At 39.2% G+C, this 23,104-nt stretch overlaps 1 protein-coding gene across 1 annotated transcript in view; it reads right to left on the bottom strand.

Moving 5' to 3' along the window:
- gria3b (glutamate receptor, ionotropic, AMPA 3b) overlaps nt 1–23,104 on the bottom strand; it is a 333,461-nt gene that overhangs the window by 73,161 nt on the left and 237,196 nt on the right. Inside the window, exons 5-9 of the mRNA XM_034181373.1 lie at nt 19,285–19,338; nt 15,046–15,207; nt 11,208–11,375; nt 10,740–10,844; nt 1,797–1,901 (exon numbers count right to left, since the gene is read on the bottom strand). Coding sequence (XP_034037264.1) covers nt 1,797–1,901; nt 10,740–10,844; nt 11,208–11,375; nt 15,046–15,207; nt 19,285–19,338 — 594 coding nt within the window. The remainder of the gene's footprint in view (nt 1–1,796; nt 1,902–10,739; nt 10,845–11,207; nt 11,376–15,045; nt 15,208–19,284; nt 19,339–23,104) is intronic.

Raw genomic sequence — 23,104 nt, 5'->3', positions numbered from 1 at the left:
GTCCGTTCATTGCGCCCCCTGTTGTGGGTCCGTGTTCCTACACTTTCACAACACAAACGTACAATTTAAGTTTTACAAACATTTCTGACCATTATAAGTTATTTAAAAAAATACCAGACTTAAGTTATCAGAACTAAATTTAATGGAAGCTAATTGGTCTGAAAAGTTAATCCACTAGCAAAAAGTTAGCTTCTGTAATTAGCTGTAAGCCGATTAGCTGAACTGTGCCCACCACTGAATATAAACAGATGAAAACAGCGTGATCATGTCGCTCATGCTGCTTTCATCAAGCCATGGCAGCCAGCCAGCGCCGAGCCCAATGTGCCCAGCCCCATTTAACCACCAGGGTGCAACTCTGTGGAATAATATGGGATGCTACGAGAAAGGGCTAAATTTTTCATTTGTATAGGACAGACCAGGAGACTGGAATGACTTTTACAGAGGCTGGAGGCATTTGTAGGCAAGTCGCGGGTCAACAGAGAGTGTGGCGGTGATGGAATGGCAATGGGTTTCATAAGTAAATGCCAGTGACAGGAGAGGGATCAGAGAGCGCCAACATCGTCCTTCAACATATTCAAGCACATTGCACCAATGCGCAAGTTAAAAGCTGTTTCATTCCCAAAAATCAAACAAAACAAATAAGCCATTATTTGTATTTATTTATTTTTTTAAGCACAAACTAAAACACATAAAAAAAAAAAAAAAAAAAAAAAAAGATTTACACGAGGAGAGCAGGTGCGTGCTAGCTTCCCCCTCCTTTTTGGTGCAGCTTGCCTTTTCTCCGAGCACATCATCATTATCAAACAAGACCGCTCAGGAGAGCAGGCACTGTCATTACAGCCACACACAATTAGAGTGCAAGTCGGAGAGCAATGGTTTGTTTGTTCTGTGCTGAATGGATCACCTCACTGTGTAACCACCACGGTAACCAGGGCCACTTGCAAGTAGGGAAGCAACCAGTTCTCTTAACTCTTGACAGTGTTCCTCATCTGGAGATGTTAAATGTTTCCTCTTTTGATTGAGGGACACTGTCTTATGTCTTTGGAATACAGATGGGATCTAATGGCGTCAAAAGACGAGATCCTTATCGTTTTCCTTTTGCAGCGTGTTTGCAGGAACTCTAAAATAGGCAATTATAATATCACTGACAGTCAGTTGGTGTGTTTGCAAAGGGAGAAATTATGGAATTGACTCTTTTAGCTGAGTAAATACAGAAATAGTGTCAGTAAACAAGTGTTTATGTGAATTCTTGGAAGAGGTTTCTCCAAATATTATATAATTCAACACAGAACATTTGGAGGAGCAATGCAAAATAGATTGGAGAGGTAGTAAGAAGGCAATATAGCAAACCTTCTTGTCCCTGCTCCAATTCTGATTGTTTTGTTTTGCCCAGCTTGATTAACCATTGCTTCTCTATCCTCTTTCATCCGGCCAGTCTATCCCAAGTGTCAGTGATCATTTACTTGATGAAGACAAACAGGTCTACTTACGTACATTTTTGCATGTTTTTACAAGTGATGGAGTCAACCACTACCATTGACACCAACATTGTGACGTCACTGCTACAACAGGCCACTGAAGTATGGAAAATCAAAATGCTTTGGCACCCACACGGATACAGTTGAAACACTCCCGCTTCTGATTGACTGTTTCAACATGTAGTGAGTGGATGGAAAGCAACACAAAAAAGATGTGGTTCTACCCGCCCAGGACAGAATGTATCAATCATCGGAATCAACACCATGACCTTGAGTGGCAGAATACGTGAAACATTTATAACTGCACAGAGAGTGTACCATAATAGTAGTGACCACAATCGTTCGATTTTCCACTGAGGAGTCGTTGGAAAGCTGCAGGTCCATAAGATTTACGAACCGCTCATACTCGTTCCAGTACCCGATCTGCAAAGAGAAAACACTGCTTAGTGACGCTTCAGTTTTGATACCCAACATAAAGTGAGCGCACTTTTAGGTTTTACTGGAAGATGCCATGATGCAGGTTATTCTCATGTAAATTTTGTAGTAAACTGTAAAAAAAAACAAAAAAAAAACAAAAAACACACAAATCCATACATATTCCATGTATTCATCAGCTGACGGGTAAACAGGATGCCACTGAAATCAAGATGGTGGGTTTTCCATCCAGAAAAAAGCAAACATTCATCTTATTATTATTGCTATGCTAACCCTAACCCTAACCAGATGCACAAACCTAGCATGTGTTTCTGAATTTAAAAAACAAACAAACAAACAAAAAAAAAAACACATTTTGAAACATGTTCTGTACATGAGCTTGGAAATTCATCGGCTTAATGCACAAAATGTTGTGTTTAACTTTTTCTATGATATCGCCATGAGAACATGTTCCTTGATCGAAATCACATAAAAACATTAGCGAATTTTTCTGACTGAAAATAGCAGAAAATGAGAGCAATCAGAGATTTCTGATGTCCACCAAGAGTTGATGAAGACTCAAAATTAAAGATGTCTGATTCATATTGTGACCCAAACTTTACCTGGATACAGATTCCACAACACAATACAATAATTGCATACTGATCCAGAATGGTCCAACTGATCAAGACGTTGCAAACTGATATTTAATTCACAAGCTGAAACAAGTGTCTTCCGGATCTTGACTTTGCATTGTGATGTCATATCCGTGAAGTAGTTTTGACGTATCCTGAAAAGTCTACAAAGTGAAATCCTAATCCAAAGAGATCACCTCCAAAATTTAATGGAGTCTTCCAAGGCCTAACACCAGTGTATGGTGAATATTGGGTGAAAATCCATTAAATAGTTTTGACATAATCCTTCAAAGCCTATATAAGCATCCGGCATAAACTTGTGCCTAAATACCAATGCAGATCTGGCTGTATCCGATGTGGTGACCTCGAACAAAAATGGGAGCAGACAAGAAGACATCAACTTCAAAGCGTATATAAATTGAAATCTTGATCCAGAATCCGGATCCGGTGTGGCCGACCAAGTGCCCCCCCCCCCCCACAAATTGGTCTGCCCTGTCTTCACTGCGTATGCATCATATCGAGACGTCAGCAGCACGTCTGGGTCTGACTCTGTACACCCAAATCGAGCAAAGGGAATAATGTGATCATTAACCATCAGAAAAACAAAACCTTTTAAATAATTCTAAAGTCAGATTTAAGCAGAAACGAGGCCGTTTTAAGCAAAAATGAGGCGATAATCGGAGAATCGCTATTGGCGCTCTGAAAAGACGTAGGCAGGTGATTCTTAGACTACGGGCACTTATTATGTCCTTTGATCATATTGTATAAAAAACAGAAAAAAGGGGAAATTTCACACTTTTATAGTTATCTTTACAATGAAAGTGTTTTAAGAAATTTGTTCTCGTAGTCTGTGATGACTTTTTCACCTTTTTTCAGCATCATTATATGCAAATATTGCCATTTTGTGCTTGTCCCACACCCAGACTTTTGATCTTCAATGATAGAAATGAATGGTAAAAAAACCCGTTTTTTCTAATGTTTTAAAATTTCTCTGAATAAAATATCAGTAAAATAATCAAAACATAATTGGGGTATTCAATGTCATACAACTGTTGTGATTTTTTTAAACAAAATGTAGTTGTCCCACACTATTGCCGTAATTTACACCACAACACTGTAGTGTCCCTTTAAACAGTGTGTATGAAAGATTGTTTGGGTAGTTTCTATGGAGATAAACAGTGACATCAGAGCACATGTATATAGCGCCAAATCACAACAAAGAGTTGCCCCAAGGCGCTTTATATTGTAAGGCAATGGTGTGGTGGAAATTACATTTACAAGGCCAATAGTGCCCGTAGTTAAAGAATCACCCAGGCGCACCAGCACATCAGTCTCAGACATGCTGCTGTGGCACTCTGATCGACCCCCCGCCTTTTGTTATGAAATAATGCTGAATTTATGTGGAAATGATTGTTGTACAAAGGCTTCAGATATCTGTGGCTGAGATAGATGATGACTAGAGTGCAGTTTGAAGCAGAAACAAGGTGATAATGGTAAATGGACTGCATTTATATAGCGCTTTTCCATCTGCATCAGACGCTCAAAGCGCTGAACACATCAATGCATCACATTCACCCTGATGTCAGGCTGCTGCCATGCAAGGTGCCCACTACACACCGGGAGCAACTAGGGGATTAAGGACCTTGCCCAAGGTCCCTTAGTGATTTTCTGGTCAGGCTGGGAATTGAACCAAGGATCCTCTGGTCTCAAGCCCAACGCTTTAATCACTAGACCATCACCTCCCCTAAAAGTCAGTGCGCCGTTGCTGTCGCTCAGAAATGACGCATGTGCAGTTAAGGCAAGGCGGACAGATTTTTAGGGGGAACCGCTTGGTCGGCGACACCGGATCACGGAGTGTAACGGAGTGTTCCATGGCCTAATACTATCTATCTGTGGTGAAACTTTCATCAAATTCCATACAGTAGTTTTGATGTAATCCTGCTAACAGACACACAGACAAATAAATAAATGCCAATGATTTTATTATGTGTTTGGGGGACGTAAATATGTCATATTAAAATGACAGAACTGGCCTGGTGATCCATGTATGAAATTAACAAAGACTAATTTGGCCTTATCTTCCACCTGGTACAAAGCAGCGCACAGTGGTGCAACACAAGTGTAAATGGTCATGCACAACTGATGAAGTTGTCATTTTCACTTACATATTTTGTGTGAATATCAAGAATAATTGCATTTATTTGTGCAGCCATGGGCAATGTTGGTTGAAAAAAGAGATGTGGTCCAGCGCAGAAAGCGACTGCACCATAGACCACCAAAATTCTGGTCTAATGTCCTGCACAGTGTTCAGCCACACTATTATTATACACACACATTATTATATGTGACCGTGCAGGTCATACCGGCAGGCTTTGCTGTGCCAGATCCATCTCAAGGTACCCTTGTATGTGCTCAAATAATTTTGGATCCTGTTTTGCTGCCATCAGAATATGTAAATTGCGGTCAGATGGTCCTCAGACTGCACATGGACCACCGTCGGATAGGTGTCCCATCTTGACGGCGAGCGGAGGGTTTTGAACATGTGCATCACACTCGGAGCTGCCGGCCAATTTTGACCAAGTGTGTGGACTCTTGCAGATGGCTGTCAGAACGTTCTGGAACTGAAACCCGACACTTTTCGGATGTGCGCCGATTCGTCATTCTGATGCCATTCTGCGTGATACTGGCTATGTGTGATGGGGGTATTAGTTTAAAACCAATCTCACACTGGGTTTTTGTTGAAATAGACATGCAAAAGCTTACACTGGATTTTATGTTGGCGCACAAATTAAGAAGAAAAAAAACACACACAAAAAACCCCAAAATTCAATGAGAATATTGCCCAATTACATAACTCTATAATGGTCCAGATAACAAAATGAGCATCTGGAACATGTATGTGCAGTGGATCAGCACACAGCAGACAACATCTTTCCTTCCCAGGTTTGAAGGTAAATAATTGATATTCTGGCCTGTGAACTGCACACATTTTTAATAATTTATGATAATATTTCAGTTGCTCCGTGGCTTCTTCTGCACAGTTGTGCCATTGCAGTTACTTTTTTCTGCTGCATTAGTGCTCAAGTCAAACCAGTGTCAAGAGTTTAATGGCCATCTTAAATAATGACTGTTCTGGCTCCTAATGAAACATGTTGCCTGTGTTGCTGCCAATAATTCAACTGTTGCTAGCTGCAATTCACCCTTCTCCTCTAGTTGTTATTATTTTTAAAGATTTGTAACCATTTCAGCATAGCAGGTGTAAATGGAGAAATGCTGTACAGGATCACACCTGCAAACTGACTCCTGAGTACAACAGCAGAAGGACCTAGAGGAGGAAACTGTTTTTGTCCCCAGTCTTGTTCAGCAGCAATTGCTTGAGAGTCATTGCTCGAGGATGACTGCCTCCAGAGCCGCTGTCCGTGACATCAGTCCCCACGCTGAGTTCTGATCTCACCCTGAGTAGCTGGGACAGATATCATCCCATGCATCACTCTTGACAGTCACAGCTAAGAATCTTCATCCTCTAACTGTCACTGGGGTGACTAGGTTCCATGTTCTGACAAACTGCTGCCCATCCCGTCTCATCTTCCCCAGCTCCCTCACTCTGTCTCTCGTCCTCCTTTCTCCCTCTCTCCATCCATCTCCCTGCCCTGTCTTTGGCCACGAGGCAATGGCTGCAAGGGCCGCATGATGCTAATTGAAGTGTGAGCTTTAGAGGCCTGGGAGGCAGGCGGCATAATTGGACGTCATATCAGACTGAGCTCACGATTGTATAACTAACGAGAAATTCACAGCTGTCTCCTGGAACTCAGCAAGGTTAGGAAATAAAACTAGAGGTCATCATATGGTATCGGTTAGAATGTGAATAGACCATAGGGAATTACCATTGTAAGGATGCGCCAGATGAATTTTTGGATCCCTTTTCGAGTAATTGGTTATTTGAATGGTAATTAATGTCTGGAGAGGACCAAAAATCCTATCTACATTAGCCCACGGCATGGAAATTGTCTATCACTCTTTTGATAGGACAGTTTTAGCTATCAGATCACAGGCTGTGTGATTTATGGGACTTGCAATGCTTAGCAAAGCTCATCACTGCTGCTACCTAATAGAGACACACAATTAACATAGCACTGCACTGTCCTTTTAGTCCTGCCAACTCCACAGCAAACTGTACACTATGAATGCAAACTATTTCAATCTTCACAATGTGGCACAGTCTTGGTGCCAAAGTGTTTTCTTGTGAAACATATGGTCAGCATTCACCGGGTTTGGTTCTTGAGAACACATCAGCAGTAATTCATTTAAATTTACATACTGGCCAAATTCCATGATTTTCAGAACATATACACTTGTCTTGATGCCAGATGAGCCGCCCACAGTCTGTGAGACTCAGCCCCCACTACTCCCTCACACTCAGCACTGGTCCCCCTCAAGGCTGAGCCCTCTACTGTACACCCTGTACACCTACGACTGCTCTCCAACCCACCCAACCAACCGCATTATAAATATGCAGATGATACCACAATGGTGGGACTCATCTGTGATGGGGACGAGGCAGCATACATGGGCGAGGTGGAGGAACTGTCACTCTGGTGCTCAGAGAACAAACGTGACCCTGAACGTTCATAACACAAAAGAACTCATCTTGGACTTCAGAAAGAATAGACAAAACCATGCCCCGCCCCTCATAAATGGAGAACAGGCAAAAATTGTCACCACATTCAGGTTTCTGGGCACATCTCCACAGACAACACCTACACATCCAACATCAGGGCTCTGGTTAAGAAGGCTCAGCAGCGTACATTTTTCACAGCGTACATTTCCTGTGTGTCCTCAAGAAGAACAACCTGGACACAAAGCTGGTGGTGACCTTCTATCACTCCTCGGTGAAGAGCATACTGACATAATGTCTCGGTGTGTGGTACTCAGGCTCCACAGCCTAGGATAGAAAGGTGGTGCACTGCCCAAAAGATCGTCAGCTGTCCTCTGCCCAGCCTGAAAAACATTACCACATCCTGCTGCCTTAGAAGAACCAAAGCCATCACAGGAGACCCCTCACACCCTGCCTACTCCCTGTTTGACCTGCTCCCCTCCGGAAGACACTACAGGTCAACAAAGTCCCTCACCAGTAGGCTGACATGCAGCTTCTTCCTCTGGGCCATACATACTGCAAACACCAATGAATACACACATACAGAGACCTACCCCCATAAACACCCCCCATATATATACATATATATATATATATATGTGTGTGTGTGTGTGTACAGTACATATTTCACATTTAAACATTTTTTTGTGGTTTATAAGATGTCTTGTTTTTTCTGTGTACAGTAGCTCTGCGGGAGCACCCCCAATTTTGTTGTACCACCCCCCCCTGTACAATGACAATAAAGACTATTCTATTTTATTTTTAGTGTGGTGTTTTAGAAGACAGTCACAGCCTTGAAAAAAATCCAATCTGTATTTAGATCATGACAGAGCACTTTTAAATGTGCATAATGACATCACTCTGTCTGTGGATGCAGGTTCTGTGCTAGTTCTGTTGGATCTCGCAGCAGCCTCTGACACTATGGATCACACAGTGCTTGTTTCCCAGTTAGAACATCTTGTTGGCATTCATGGTACTGTACTTAAGTGCTTTAGTGGTATTTGGCTGAGAGGAGTTTTCCCTTTATGATTGACGACTTCTGATCAATTGTTCCTCTTTGTTGTTGAGTGCCACAGGGTTCTGTTCTTGGCCCCATTCTATTTTCATTGTACATGTTGCCAATTATAGCTGAGCTGTCCTTTCACTGTTATGCAGGTCATCTGCAAATCTATCTGCCCATGAGGGCAAATGGAAGCGATGCTTTGTCATCACTATTTAATTGTAATCATGATGTAAAGCAGTGGTTGTCCCAAAATTTGCTTTTCCTGAATGATGGTAAAACAGAGACCATTATGTTTGGACATTCTGGCATGCTGAATACTGTACCATCAAACTTTGATCTTCTGGCTAATTATTTAAAACCATCTGTCAAGAATTTGTCAGTGACATTTGACAGTTGTTTGAGGTTCAACCAACAGATAAACTCTATTGTCAAAGTAAGATTTTTCCAGCTACGTTTTCTGGAGAAAGTAAAGCCCTTTCTCAGTAGATGTGATCTTCACTTGGCCATTCATGCTTTCATCAGCTCCAGACTGGATTGCTGTAATGCACTTTATGCTGGTGTTAACCAGTCTTCTCTTGCACGACTTCAACTGGTGCAAAATGCTGCTGTTAATCTCTTAACACACACTTTCAGAAGTGAAAAAACTATACTTTACTCACTCCACTGGCTTCTGGTTGATTTTAGAATTGATTTTAAGATAGATTTTAATGTTTGTTTTTAAAGCTATTAATGGGCTTGCACCTTCTTACTTGTCTGAAATTTAACTCTCCACACTTACAGTTGGACTTTATGGGCGTTTGAGCAGCTTTACTTAGATGTTCCAAGGTCAAAATACAAACTCTGGGGTGATCGTACTTTTAGGTAGCTAGCCCCAGACTGTGGAACAAGTTACCTCCTGATTTACACACTATTTCTGACATGTTTTGTTTTTATGTTCCGTTCTAACTCTATTGCATGCTTGTTTTATTTTTGTGAATTCTTGAAGACTGATTTTACTGTAAAGCACTGTCTGGCTGCTGTCAAGAGCTATAGAAATAAATGGTGATTGACTGATTGGTAAAGATGGGGGGGAGGCAGGGTTCGATCAGGCTTGGATTCACAACATATCCATATCTGGAGTCATCAAATTCTTAACAAGCAACATAGATGTCAGTGCATGTACAGACCCTGTACTGACTGTACACAGTCATTTAGTTATGTTTTATTATGTTTCACCACCAGAGGGGGCAAATCAAGTGGAATCTATTAAAATGTGATATTTTTCTTTTGAAATGGGCTCTGGAACAATCTTACAATACAGTGGTGATACAAATGTTTAAAAATATTCCAAAAAAGCATTGCGAGTTGTTTGACAATAAATGGCTTCACCCAACCACTAACCATGAGTGAAAAAAAAAGTTTTTGTGTTGTCATTCATATTCTCTTAAAAATGGCCCAAAAAGCAAAAATTCTGCCAGTGGTATTTAAACTTTTGAGCACAACTGTAGACAGACAAACGCATTCATACATGCAATTTCGAGTCTAAAAGTTCACCTAACCTGCATGTCTTTGGATGTGGGAAGAAGCCAGAGCACCCAGAAGTAACCCACGCAAACATGAGGAGACCCCCAATCCTTCATGACCACCACATAACTAACCATAACTAACCAAAACAGCCTCCATGCTAACATTCACCAATCTAAATGGCCAAAGTTAACTCTGCACTCACATTCAAAAATCAGTTTTAAGTGTGGCCATAAACCATAGTCATCTGAAATTAATTCCACAGTGAATGAAGTAAAATACAGTAAATGAACCCATTCACCAGTCAAACCTCACTGCCTCCAGAGCAGTGGGACAAATTACTATAAATACTTGTCAGTCAGCATAATGCTGGAGTTTTGACATAAACATGTCTGTGCGCAGGTGAGCATTCATTTGCAACACCATCAAGGGGTTTACTCAGCACAGAAATAAGCACGGGGCAACATAAAAATAAAAACATTCATCTATAAAAATACTAAATACATTTGAGTCATATAGACCAATTTGTAATGTGTGGGACAGCTCAGTCTCAGTTTTTTTTTTTTTTTGTGCTCCTGTGATGAAATGAGTCAAATTTTCATATGGGTTTTTTTTTTAACTCGTTATTCCTAACCCTACTCCTACCCCCGACCCTAACCATAACCACCTCAACCCCCCCCCCCCCCCCCCCTTCACTTTTAATTTCGTGCAGCCATCACGGAATGAATGAGAATGAATTTGTGCTGCCGTGGCAAAAATGAGGCACTTTTCGTCACAATATCATGAACCAATAGATTAATGTATATTTCATTCTGCTGAATCACAACTTGCCGTGAGACCAGGTTGTGTAGGACTGATGTGTCAAATCAGCATGATTAAACGATCACATACCTCACTGCCCATTCCCATGTAGGTGACATATCTACAAGGAAGGCTACCTTCTACTCTTATACGATGCCAAGGGCTGTGACAGAGCATTGTGAACTGAAGGCTAGGGGATTGGGCTCGCCTCACACTTGACAGCTGACAGATGTTGTTTTGCTCCGTCTTACCTTCCTCGGCCCTCCTATTTTCATCTCATAAACATCAATGGTGAAGTTGGTCCTTCGCCCGTAGTTATCGAACTGGATGTTTCCGGTCATGCCTTGTACCTGGACCTTCCGGGTGGGAAAGTGAGACAGAAAGACACAACAGAATGTTCAAAAGCTCTCACTTTGCATAAACAGTATAGCTGGTATTAAAGCGCTCGTGTCTGCAAAGCTACTGGAAAGCGCACAGTCGGTTAATCAAATGATGAACTGGCTATGCTTCAATAAAAGATGTAGTTTTATGGTAATGAAGGTCTGTAATTTGAGTGAGCGCTGTGCATGGATATCTGGAGGCAGAGGGAGGAGAATAGCTCTGCACTTTTTCCCTTCTCTCTGTCACTTTCCATCTTTATCACCTTCTCACTTGCTATCTCTGCTTCACTTCTTCTAGCCTTTTCTTTAGTTATTAGCTTCCAGTTCTCTTTTTCCTACCGTTTTAAGCGCTCTCTCGATGTCAATGCCTTGGCTCCAAGGGACAGCGGGATTGGCAAGGCAATCTCCAGCACTGCCCCGGCGTGAAACGTCAACACGCTGGCGCCGCAGGTATCTGAAGGCCTCTGCGATCACCAAGATGGCGTCATGGGTCAGAGCTGAGGTATACTGTGTGAAATTAAAAAGCAAAAATGCAGAATACATAGTGAGACAAAATCACCTCATACATGTCCTGGTTTAAGTAAGTGTGATGGATTATTTGTGCAAACTTCTCTACCGTTAAGATTAGGCTTCTTTAGAGGAGTTGTTTGTCTTGTTAGCACTTCTTGCACTATTTTTATACATAATTTTGAAGATTATTCTCCTGTTATTCAGTCATTATTATCTCTATTTCAGTCATATGCATAATTTTGAGGACTTATTTTTAATAATACGAAATGTCGACATTGTCAACACATCATCGAGTCTTCGATCATGAACCTTGGACTGGCTGTGATAAAGATTGCTGTTGACGGCAGATCCTTATGTTACACCGCAAAATATAATGAGTGATAGACCAATTAATTGGGCACATGTATAAAGCGAAAACAGTTATTAGTCGTTAAGTACCCCATTGCTGTCTCAGCAAAACTGGACATTAAGAGCCCACAGATAATTGTAGGCCAGCATCTTAAAACACTTCAATCTGCCCCAGACAGAGAAATCTGCCACACCATTGTGCAATAAAGTTTTTATTAAAGCATTTCAAACACTTTGAAACAACAACTTGTTACTTAACCCTCTGGGGTCTGAGGGCATTTTTTGGACAGTTCACTTGCCTGGCATAAATGTTTTATTATTGCTGTTAACAGCTCTCCCTGCATCCCACAATCAAGTTTTATGTCTCTTTTTTCAGGACAACCTGTACTTTCAGAATATATATGCTATAGTTGTGTTTTATAAGTGTAATAAAGGTTTACAATCAGAAATAAGAAAGGAAAAAGTAAAGTGGAAATAATTTTCCACACATTTATTCAAAACACACAGTAAACTATAATAAACAACAGTTTTTGACACTTTATAAAGGTAATTTGGGCTCTTGTGTGAAAAACTGTACAACAAAAAGGTTCAAACAAAAAACACAAATGCACATTTTGGACAATATATACAAAATGGTCTATGCATTTTGTTTGTCTTCATCTCAAAGCAATTTCTGTCTGCTATTACACAATGGTCACATCACAAACTTATACTTCTACTGTGTTTTGGAGTGTTCTGTCCTGCTCTGAAAGCAGCTTTGACACTTTGGCCCATTTACACTCTGACGAGCAGCCCCTCCCCCTCCATTGATATGGTAAACAACGCTTCACACCAGAGTGAGAGAGCTTGCCACAGGCTTATTCAATAACATTCACAGGTAATGAGGAGTGGAGCATCTCTAAAACTCACACACTCTGTGTTTGAGCACGTGAGATTGTCATCAGAGGCCCTCCATCTGCTCATTTTCACTGATCGCTGTGCGTAATGGCGCAGGGCGCATTGGAGCCAGCAGCCAGATGGCTATTCAAATGGGCCAACTAGTAAGACATCACTCCTAAAAATGATCTTTGGTTTATCACGTGAGGTAAATCTGCCCTACGATTAGATTTTGGACGGTGTGTGATGGTGAACTAATTCAGATTGGACACTTACATTGTGCACATGATCACACAGCTTCTATGAGGAGTACAAGATGGCCAATGGCTGGCTCGAAAGCCCGCGGAGTTAACTTTTCAGCAAAAAAAAAAAAAAAAAGTAAATTTCTATCTCACATCATTAAAAAGTTATTTAGAATTGACTGAAGCTTGGTCTCAGCTGTCGTATACTATGGTGTCGGCCCCAGAGGGTTAAAGCAATTATTTCTAGGGTTTGGAAAAACCTAGATGGATAGTTGGACGGACAGACAAACACGCAGCTCATCTCCTAGTTTTTTTTTTTTTTAACGTGATAATTCATAATCCATAAATCTTTTCATCTTGTACATCTTCAAATTAAAAGCAAATCTTTTTTGTTTATCTAAGAATCCATATACCCATCTGCCCCCTACTGGACATGTATGGGCTTGTTGTTGAGAATAAACCAACCCAGTCTCATGGATTGTTGTGATTCAGCAGCACGAAATATACATTAATCTATTGGTTTGTCATATTGTCACAAAAAGTGCAAAATTTTCATCATGGCAGCACAAATTTATTCTAATTCATGCCATGATGGCTGCATGTAATTAAAATTGCAGCAGGGGTGGGGAGGTGGTTATGGTTAGGCTTAGGAGAAGGAGTAGGGTTAGGCTATGGTTAAGGTTAGGGTTGGGGGTAGAGTTAGTAATAATGTGTTTTAAAAAAGTCACAAAAATTTGAATCTTTACGTGGTGGGAGGAAAAAAAAAGTGAGACTGGGCTGGAATAAACATATCTCATATGCATGAGGGAAATTCAGAAAAGCCGTACTTGAGGTTACATAAAGCTTGAAATGAGGATGTTTGTCAGTTTGTTTCATTTCCAAAGCCTCAGTCTGGAAGCCACCACTGGCTCCGTTTGCAATTGTTTGAATATTTGGAAACAGTGAATCATTAACTCTTTGTTTTGAACCATTTCATTCAGTGCTATGAGCGTCTCAAAACAACAAATCATTTTCTGAATTAATTTTTTTTTTTTTGCTTTGTTGAATGTTTTAAAATAAATCATTGCCTGCAGCAATTGTTGATTTTAGTGCTTTGACAATTTTAAAACATTGAATTTGTTTCATCTCAAACAACTGTTTCATGGACTTCTTTAGTGCTTTTAAAAACTTTATAAAGCAATTTGTTCACACACACACACACACACACACACACACACACACACACACACACACACACACACACACACACACACATATTCACACCCGCACGCACACCTAAGGACAATTTAAAGCTTCCATTCCCCCTAACCTGCATGTCTTTGGATGTGGGAGGAAGCCGGAGCACCTGGAGGGACCCTACACAAACATGAGGGAAACACGCAAACTCCACACAGAAAGTGCACAGGTGGGAATCAATCCAATGACCTTCTTGCTGGGAGGCAACAGTGCTAACCACTAAGCCACCGTGCTGCTATTGCAATTTGTTCATTTGTTTAAAAAACTGAGAAAGCCTTGCTTCTGCAAACGCTGTGAGTGGAATATGTATTTCTTGGTGGGTTCAGACCCCAAACCCACCCTCTTGCTACTCCTATGGTAGCCAGTGTAAATATAAAGAGAAGACTATAGTTTGTTTAAGACAAACCTGACATTGACAAGGACAGTTTGGCCTTTGATCATAAAAATATTGCATTAAAATCTCTGAAGCATTGATTAGGATTAAAAACAATATTTGCATATGATTTACCAGAATAGTCTGTGCACATATCTGATGGTCAGGACCTCTTTCAAAACTTTTAGTGCAGAACACACGGAATTAATGCAGGATTTTATCTCCCACACACTTCCTGTCAAACTGAGCTTGACCTTTTTTTACACACCGAGGGTTGAGCCACTTGCTTGATGACCAATGCACCATGACAAAATCTAATTAAATGCCATTCAAAATCCATATCGCTCTTGATCATTGCTTAATTAGATGTAAATTGAAGCTGCAATATAACCTTGCCCTGAACTGCCTATCAATTTATCGATTTGAAGGGGTGAGGATGCAAAGCAGGGGAGAGGAGGCGAGTGGTGGGAGGAAGAGGGAATGACAAAGGCAAACAGTGGATAAGAGGCAGAGATCAACGGACAGAGAGAACTTCAGAGGGACCAGTCGCTCTAGTCTGCATATGCAGTGAAAGGCCTGCCAAGCACAGTACCTTCAGAGGAGTATTTCGGGCTTCTGGGAATTCTCTTTCATCTAGTCGCTCCCAGCGCTGCATAAACTGCTGCACAATTGGATTCTCAGGATTGACTATCTGAAACCCTGAGATGTTGGCTCCACCGGCAAAGACTTTGTCCAAACTCACATTTGAAAAGCCCTGAGATGAAACAGAAGGGAACCAAGCAAAAGAACATTTGTGAAACTAAATGAAAAATAAATAAATAAAACACCTGGGCTGTATGCTCCATAAAACATTTCCAGCTTTTTGGGCAGTTTGCATTTCAGAGAGAACATGTGTTTACTATTACACCGAGGGATTGCTTGTCTTCACACTTCATGGAACGTAAATTCATTTACAGATATACAGCCTGTTAGCAAATATTTTGTAGTTCATGTCAGATCACTTAAAAGACATAATATATCATTTCAACCAGCTGGCTTATTCATACTCGCTATACATTTATAAGCCAACATTTTGTAACGCATTTCAAAGGTCTCCTGTTCGATTTCATTTCATCCTTCACCCCGGAGCCATCAAGGTTTTCTTTTGATGGTCAAACTGGTAATATACAAGGATGCGTGTGTGACTGCTGTGTAATTACAACTTTGAATGTCAACTTAAACACCAGTGGCGAATCAGAAAGTGTGTGCACGGCTGGCCTCCACCTTTAAAACTACAAAGATCAACATGAAATAAGTATTTTGCTTCCCAGCACCGTGTAGTAATAACAACAAAAAGGTGCTAAATATTTAATATTATCAATAAGTAAAACGTGTAAGTACTTTATAACTTTTCTTTTAAGTGCAATTTATTTCAGCTGACAAAGCTCCATAATTTCTTTTAGGTGGTCTCCTGCAATTTCTAATAAAAATTATTAGAATTTAATTTTTTTTTTACTTTTCATAAATAAGGGTTTATTAGCAGCTATTTTTTGTGGTGTAATGTACTGTGTATCATGCCTATAAATAAATTAACTTTATTTGTAAATGTTGTTTGTTGTGTGATAATTACAGACTGTATAAATATTGGACAAATGCTTCGTGACAACACCGTAGGAGGGTTTCTGAAGAGGGCATTTGTAATTCCAATGGGGTGGCTCCAAATGTCACCATCTTGGCAGTGCCTAACTCTGCCCAACATCCAGCCAATTCATAAATGAATAAAGAGGTGGCCCGTCAACAAGACCAATGTGACCAATAAAGCCTGAATACACCCACTGATCTCAAAGTTATCAAGCTTGCTAACGCTAACAGGTGAGGTCACCTGAATTCAGATGATTGATTAATCATCTGAATTGCTGATTGGGTGTAGCTACTCAAAATTATGACCAGTCATGGGCACAGCAAACCCAAAAGTTAGCTTCGATAACTGTTAATCCACTAACTGAAAAGTTAACTTTTATAAAGCTAAACCGATAAGCACCCCCCCCCCCTCCAAATTTAGCGGAGGTTACAGCTAAAAGCTAAACCGATAACTTTTAGTATAGACTCCAGTACACTGGCAGCTACTGATACAATGAGCCAGCGTTTCTGTCTCAGATCAGCCTTCTCTCAGCAAAAGAGTCCTGGTGACCAGAGAGAAAGGAAGGGGAGCAAAGAAAAAAAAAAAAAAGATAATTTATTTTCACACCATACAGACTTGCAGACATATCACAGGAGTCATGCACAGCAAGACAGTATTGACTTGTGGTTAAAATTTATAACTAATTACAGACAAGTTATTGAAATTAACATCACCTCTGTCACTTTACAAAGTGAAACTATCAGCTAAATGTTTTAGTTTTAAAGTAATGCACTAATTTTTAAGGTTTTAGTGATTACAGACACACATGCCGAAAGGCATTATGGGAAAATTAAATAATAGATGGCCATCTACTGCCAGTTTGTTTAAAATTTTAACCATAAATCAAAACTGTGTTGCTGTGCATGACTCCTGTGATACATCTGTATGGTTGTGAAAATAAATTATCTTTTTTTCCTCCCGCTTCCTTTTTCTTGTAGCCAGCTCTCCTCTGCTGGCAGAGGATTGAGCTCTACCTCTCATAGCTGTCTGTCTGCAACAAAACATGTAACAGGCAGGTACTAAAATGTATGATTTCAGGTTTTACAAATGTTTTTAACTGTTAAGTTTTATTCACTATGCCCGCAAAAATATGTTAGCGGTCTAAGATATCAGAACTAAATTTAGCAGAAGTTAATTGGTCTGCTGATGGTTTTCAAAGTTAGCTGAAAAGCTAATCAGCTAACAAAAAAGTTAGCTTTGGTAATGAGCGGATTAGCGGAACTGTGCCCACCACTGACTGACCAACATATTGCTTCTACACTGTAAACCCAAACAGGTTAGCAGAACTAAAAAATATTGAGGCAATCAATTGCCACAAATTTTTTGAGTTTGTAAACTTAAAAGTCAATTTTTTTTTACTCAAGATTGCCACAGCACATCTAAGGTGGATCTCTATGTGGAATTGGCACAAGTTTTACACCGGATATCCTTCCTGGTGCAAATCCACATTACATGGAGGAATGCAGCGGGGGTGGCGTTTGAACTGAGAACCTTCTGCACTGAAACCAATCACACTAACCACTTGGCGGCCACCCCTGCTAAAGCGTTCATTAAGTAAGCTCAAATATTTTCATATATAATTATTTAATTCTTTTAAGTTGTGCTTACAATGATTCCAAAAAGGTATAGTTTAGACTATCTGTGACTGAATGTTCTGGAGTTATGGGGTAAAAACAGCAAAAATGGTGACAAAGGTCAGTTTCAGTTTGTACAGGGGTCAAAAGTTAAAGTTGCTCCAGTTTTGGTAAAACATGGTGCAAATTATTGGTTGAACTAACAGGATTAACAAATGGAATAGTTCTGACTGTGTTGAATGTTTGGTCTCCAAAGTAAAGGTCAAACAATATCGACGTCCATTGGATTCTATGACATGTGACATATGTTACCCCGTAACATGATAACTAAGCATGACACATGGTGCAAACTATTCCTTTTTAAAACCCTATTAACTCAACCAATAATTTGGATCATGTTTTACCATAATTGGAGCAACTTTAACTTTTGACTCCTGTACAAACTGAAACTAACCTTTGTCACCATGCTTGCTGTTTTTAACCCCATAACTCCATAACATTCAGTCACAGATAGTCCAAACTATACTTTTTTAGAATCTTTGTGATCAGACACATAATGTGGTATATCTTTCAATATGATTGGAATTTTGACCCCTATGCAGTTCTTCAATTGACCCCTTCTTGGCCCCCTATTGAAAATTAAAATGGCTAACGTTATTGTTGTACAATATGTACCAAAAGGTTTACACAGTCAAACTTTGGTGCTTGTAACCGGATCTGAAGGATTCCTCTGCAAATATTCTGTTATCTGCTGCACTATATGCACAGGGCTGTATGGAAATATTTAATCGTGTGACTGCCAGAGTATAACTACACAGAAATATAGCAACAAACAAACAGCAATAAGCTGTGAAAAAAAAAAAAAAAAAACACTTGGCTGCCAGAATATAAATACATTGAAAAATAGCATCAAATTAACAAAAATAAACACACAGAATAAAACAGTAAATTATGAACAAAGACAAATCTGAAGTGCCTGAAAGCTTTTGCTAAGTAATGTATAAATATTTTATAATGTGATGTCAGAGCACAGTGGCAAAGAAAAAATGGCAACAAAGAAAGAAACAAAATAAATCTATATTATAAAATAATGAAAAAATTAACATTTGCTGTGTACTGTTTATAAGCATTTCACACTGTGGCTCCAAGATTATATGTAACTGTGAGGAAAAATAGAACAAGCAGACATAAATAAATCTGCAGAGTAAAATAATAAATTATAAACTATTCTTCTTTACCTAAAAGTTTTGTCAAGTAATGTATATAAATATTTTATCGTGTGATGGTAAGATTGTAATTGCAAAAACAATTAGGCGCTAAGAAGCAAATAAAAATCAACCTTCTGAATGAAATAATACAATTATGAACAGGGATGTGTACAACTGTTGCACAGGGCGACGATCAAAGCATGCCAAAAACTAGACAACAAACGCATACAAATAAACAAAAACAAAAAGAATGCATTTATAAACGGCCACTGCAGACATGGTTTTGCCCCATATGTACAAAATCCACTCTGTGTAATGTACAACTTTGCAGCACAGAAGCAAAAAAATGGTAAAGTTCCACCTCAGGGAAAAGCTCAGTCATTACTCACAAGATTTGCCAGAATGTAATGGTAACCACGGCTGTTCTTCTCCAGGGTCACGACCTGCGGGAGAAGAACATCAATACAGTAAGCCATCCATGAGATGAGAACTAAGAGCTCATGTAAGAGGTCACAACAAGCTCCGCTAAACACTGGAGCGTGCTGCGAGCTCGCAAAATGCAAACGAAGTTCAAAGACAAGCTGGTTATGGTTGATGGTGCATTAGAATTTTTGACCGTATAACCAACAGGAAGTTGCTGATGTAATTTCATGTCCCAGCATGACGGCGGCATCTCTGTAACTGCAGGCAGGTCAAGTCTTCTTGACACCTCCGTTTCATTTTTTCTGAGTGTTGGCATAAAAATGGGATGCTATGTTGTGTGCTGAGCATCAGAGGATCTCCCTGTGGGGGCACTGCATGGAGCACACTCGTTTTTACGTGGGCATGGCTAACGGACTGCCCGGTGGAGTCACAGTACATATCAGCGCTTCATTTGTGCACTCTCTTTCACTCCTGAAAGCCAGTGGTGAAGTTACACATTGGATTATGGTGTTGCTATTAAGAATTTTGTTTCCCTTAATGTTTTCATATCTCTGGTGATTGACGATTTTGCTTCTTTGCCTTATCTTGTGATAAGCGATATGTGGGATCCTCCATTTCACCGAAGGCCAAGCAACCACACATTCCTTTTCTTTTATCTTCAGTCTTCCAACCGTCAAGCAAAAACCACAAAAGGTGGAGTAAGTACGTCCATTTTGGGCTATTATATCAATATAGTGGTGCATCATGGAAGCCTCTGCAAGGAGGCCTGTTCCCATGTGGATATGAAGGCCTCATTCTAAGCTTTTTAAAAAAATTGCTGGTAATTGAACAGATAGTTATGAATGCTATATTCCACACATATATATATATATATATATATATATATATATATATATATATATATATATATATATATATATACATATATATATATATATATATATATATATACGTATATACGTATATATATATATATATATATATATATATATATATATATATATATATATATATATATATATATATATATATATATATATATATATATATATATATATGGGTGATTCTTAGACTACGGGCACTTTTATGTCCTTTGATCATATTGTATGAAAAACAGAAAAAAGGGGAAATTTCACACTTTTATAGTTATCTTTACAATGAAAGTGTGTTAAGAAATTTGTTCTAGTAGTCTATGATGACTTTTACACCTTTTTTCAGCATCATTATATGCAAATATTGCCGTTTTGTGCTTGTCTCACACCCAGACTTTTGATCTTCAATGATAAAAATGAATGGTAAAGAAACGTTTTTTCTAATGTTTTAAAATATCTCTGAATAAAATATCAGTAAAATAATCAAAACATAATTTGGGTATTCAATGTCATACAACTGTTGTGATTTTTTTTAATCAAAATGTAGTTGTCCCACACTATTGCCATAATTTCCACCACAACACTGTAATGTCCCTAAACAGTTTGTATGAAAGATTGTTTGGGTAGTTTCTATGGAGATAAACAGTGACATCAGAGCACTTGTACGAGTATATAGTGTCAAATCACAACAAACTGTTGCCCCAAGGCGCTTTATATTGTAAGGCATTGGTGTGGTGGAAATTACATTTACAAGGCCAATAGTGCCCGTAGTTAAAGAATCACCCATGTATGTATGTGTATATATATATATATATATATATATATATATATATATATATATATATATATATATATATATATATATATATATATATATATATATATACGAGGTCTGTCCATAAAGTATCGTACCTTTTTATTTTTTTCAAGTTGGGACATGTCCAGCTCTCCACAAGTTCTTTTATACTCACTCGACTGGTAAGCACTGAAAGCCGAGATAGACATGTCCCAACTTGTCCTCTAACACTCCGAAACGGAGGTGTTCCTTTGTCTCGCTTCATCAGCGAATCGGTCGTGACGCGCGAAGCCTCCGCGCGGCTTTCCATGACAAAATCTCTTGTTAAAAGTGAAATCTACCGGAAAATGGCTGATGTCCAGGTCTTGTGATAACCAGAGAAAGAGCACACGACGGTCTCGTATCCACAGAGCCATCAGCTTAGAAATGATCCAGTGGTTTGTGCCGCATCGTCGCAGCTCGCAGCGCGGTGCACCGACCGTCCTTAAAGGGGTCCTTAACCCTGTAGTTAAAGTCCTTATTCTCTGTGAAGCCCGTAAAATTTTCACTGAAAGCCAGATACATTTTTCGAATGGTTTCCAGGTGCCAGTCTCTAACAGCTTCTGAAAAAATTCTGATGGAAAAAAGTCTTTTCATTCCGCCATTTCCAGACAATGAAAATCCGACGAGGGGGCGGGACCACTCCTTCCACAAGGCGTGCTCACAGGCGAATGACGTCACCAACAGGCGTGGAAAAACTCACGCATGCGCACAAGGGTTCAAGCATGTCTGACGTAAAAACATATGAATGAAATCCATATAGTTTTTGAAAAAAATAAAAAGGTACGATACTTTATGGACAGACCTTGTATATATATATATATATATACACACTGTGTGTTGTCTATGGGGATCCACAGGCTCTGGATTGGGTAGTGTACTACCCACAAATAGGTAGGTGACATTTTTTAAGGGTCAATAAATTGTAAAAAAAAAATTTAGAACCTTTTATGAAGAACTCACTCCTGTTATTTCTTGTTAATTGCATAATTTTGTAATGTTAATTTACCGTCTTAATGTATTTATAAATTGTTTAGGTTCTTGTTATCATATACACACTTATTACTGTTATTATTATTTATTATTATCTTATTATTATCAGTATAATTATTAATTTCAATTTCAATTTATTTCATTTTATATAGCACCAAATCACAACAAAGCTGCCTCAAGGCGTGTCACACAAGTAAGGTCGAACCTTAGCTCTAGGGGTTGGTACCCCTAGAGCAAGCAGACAGGCAACAGTGGTAAGGAAAAACTCCCTTTGATGATATTGAGGAAGAAATCTCAAGTAGCCCAGACTCAGAGGGGTGCCCCACTGCTTAGGCCATTCTAACAGTTACAAGATTTTTGCGAAGTTTTGGAAAACAAGAAATCAAAACAACATAACATAACAAAATATGCATTTGATGAGAAGTTACTATTATTATTAAATTATTCTTCTTATTATTTATTATTATTTTATTTGTATTTCTATTTAGTAATTTGATTTTTAAATGAACCACAATGGAAATAAGTGTTTTCACTTTCTTGTGTCATCCATGTATTTTGAACGCATTTACAATTATATGATGTATTTACATTGAACTTGAACTTGAATGGAGCTGTGGGCGGGCCTGGACGCTGGACCTCCACACAATGATTGGACGATCAATCGAAAGGCTGAATCCCATTTTGATTGACAGCTATTTTGAGATATAGGAATGTGAGAATTCATTTGCACATTTTTGCATATTTATACATTTTTAAATTTATTCCAAGGTGTTTTACATAAGCTATACATCAGTCAGTTTTAAAGGCGCACGTGAGTTATCAAACAAAAAGAGTCAAAATCTTTGGAAAGTCAATAGAAACAGATGAAACTGGTGATTTTGATGCCAGGAACATTTACAGATCACAGGTATCAGGTACCGGATTAGATGTTATGTGAGATCCAGGTGATTTACTCTTTGCTTCATTCTTCAATAACTTAGTGTTTACGGTCATTGCATGGTTTGCAATGCAAGATCAAAGTATTCATGACTGTAAGCCTATCCGGGAACATTTGGAAATAATTTGTGGCCGCTGATATACTTTATT

This window comes from Thalassophryne amazonica, chromosome 11 (genome assembly GCF_902500255.1).
Source record: "Thalassophryne amazonica chromosome 11, fThaAma1.1, whole genome shotgun sequence".
NCBI classification, from domain to species: domain Eukaryota; kingdom Metazoa; phylum Chordata; class Actinopteri; order Batrachoidiformes; family Batrachoididae; genus Thalassophryne; species Thalassophryne amazonica.
This window is presented reverse-complemented; position numbering and strand designations above follow the sequence as displayed.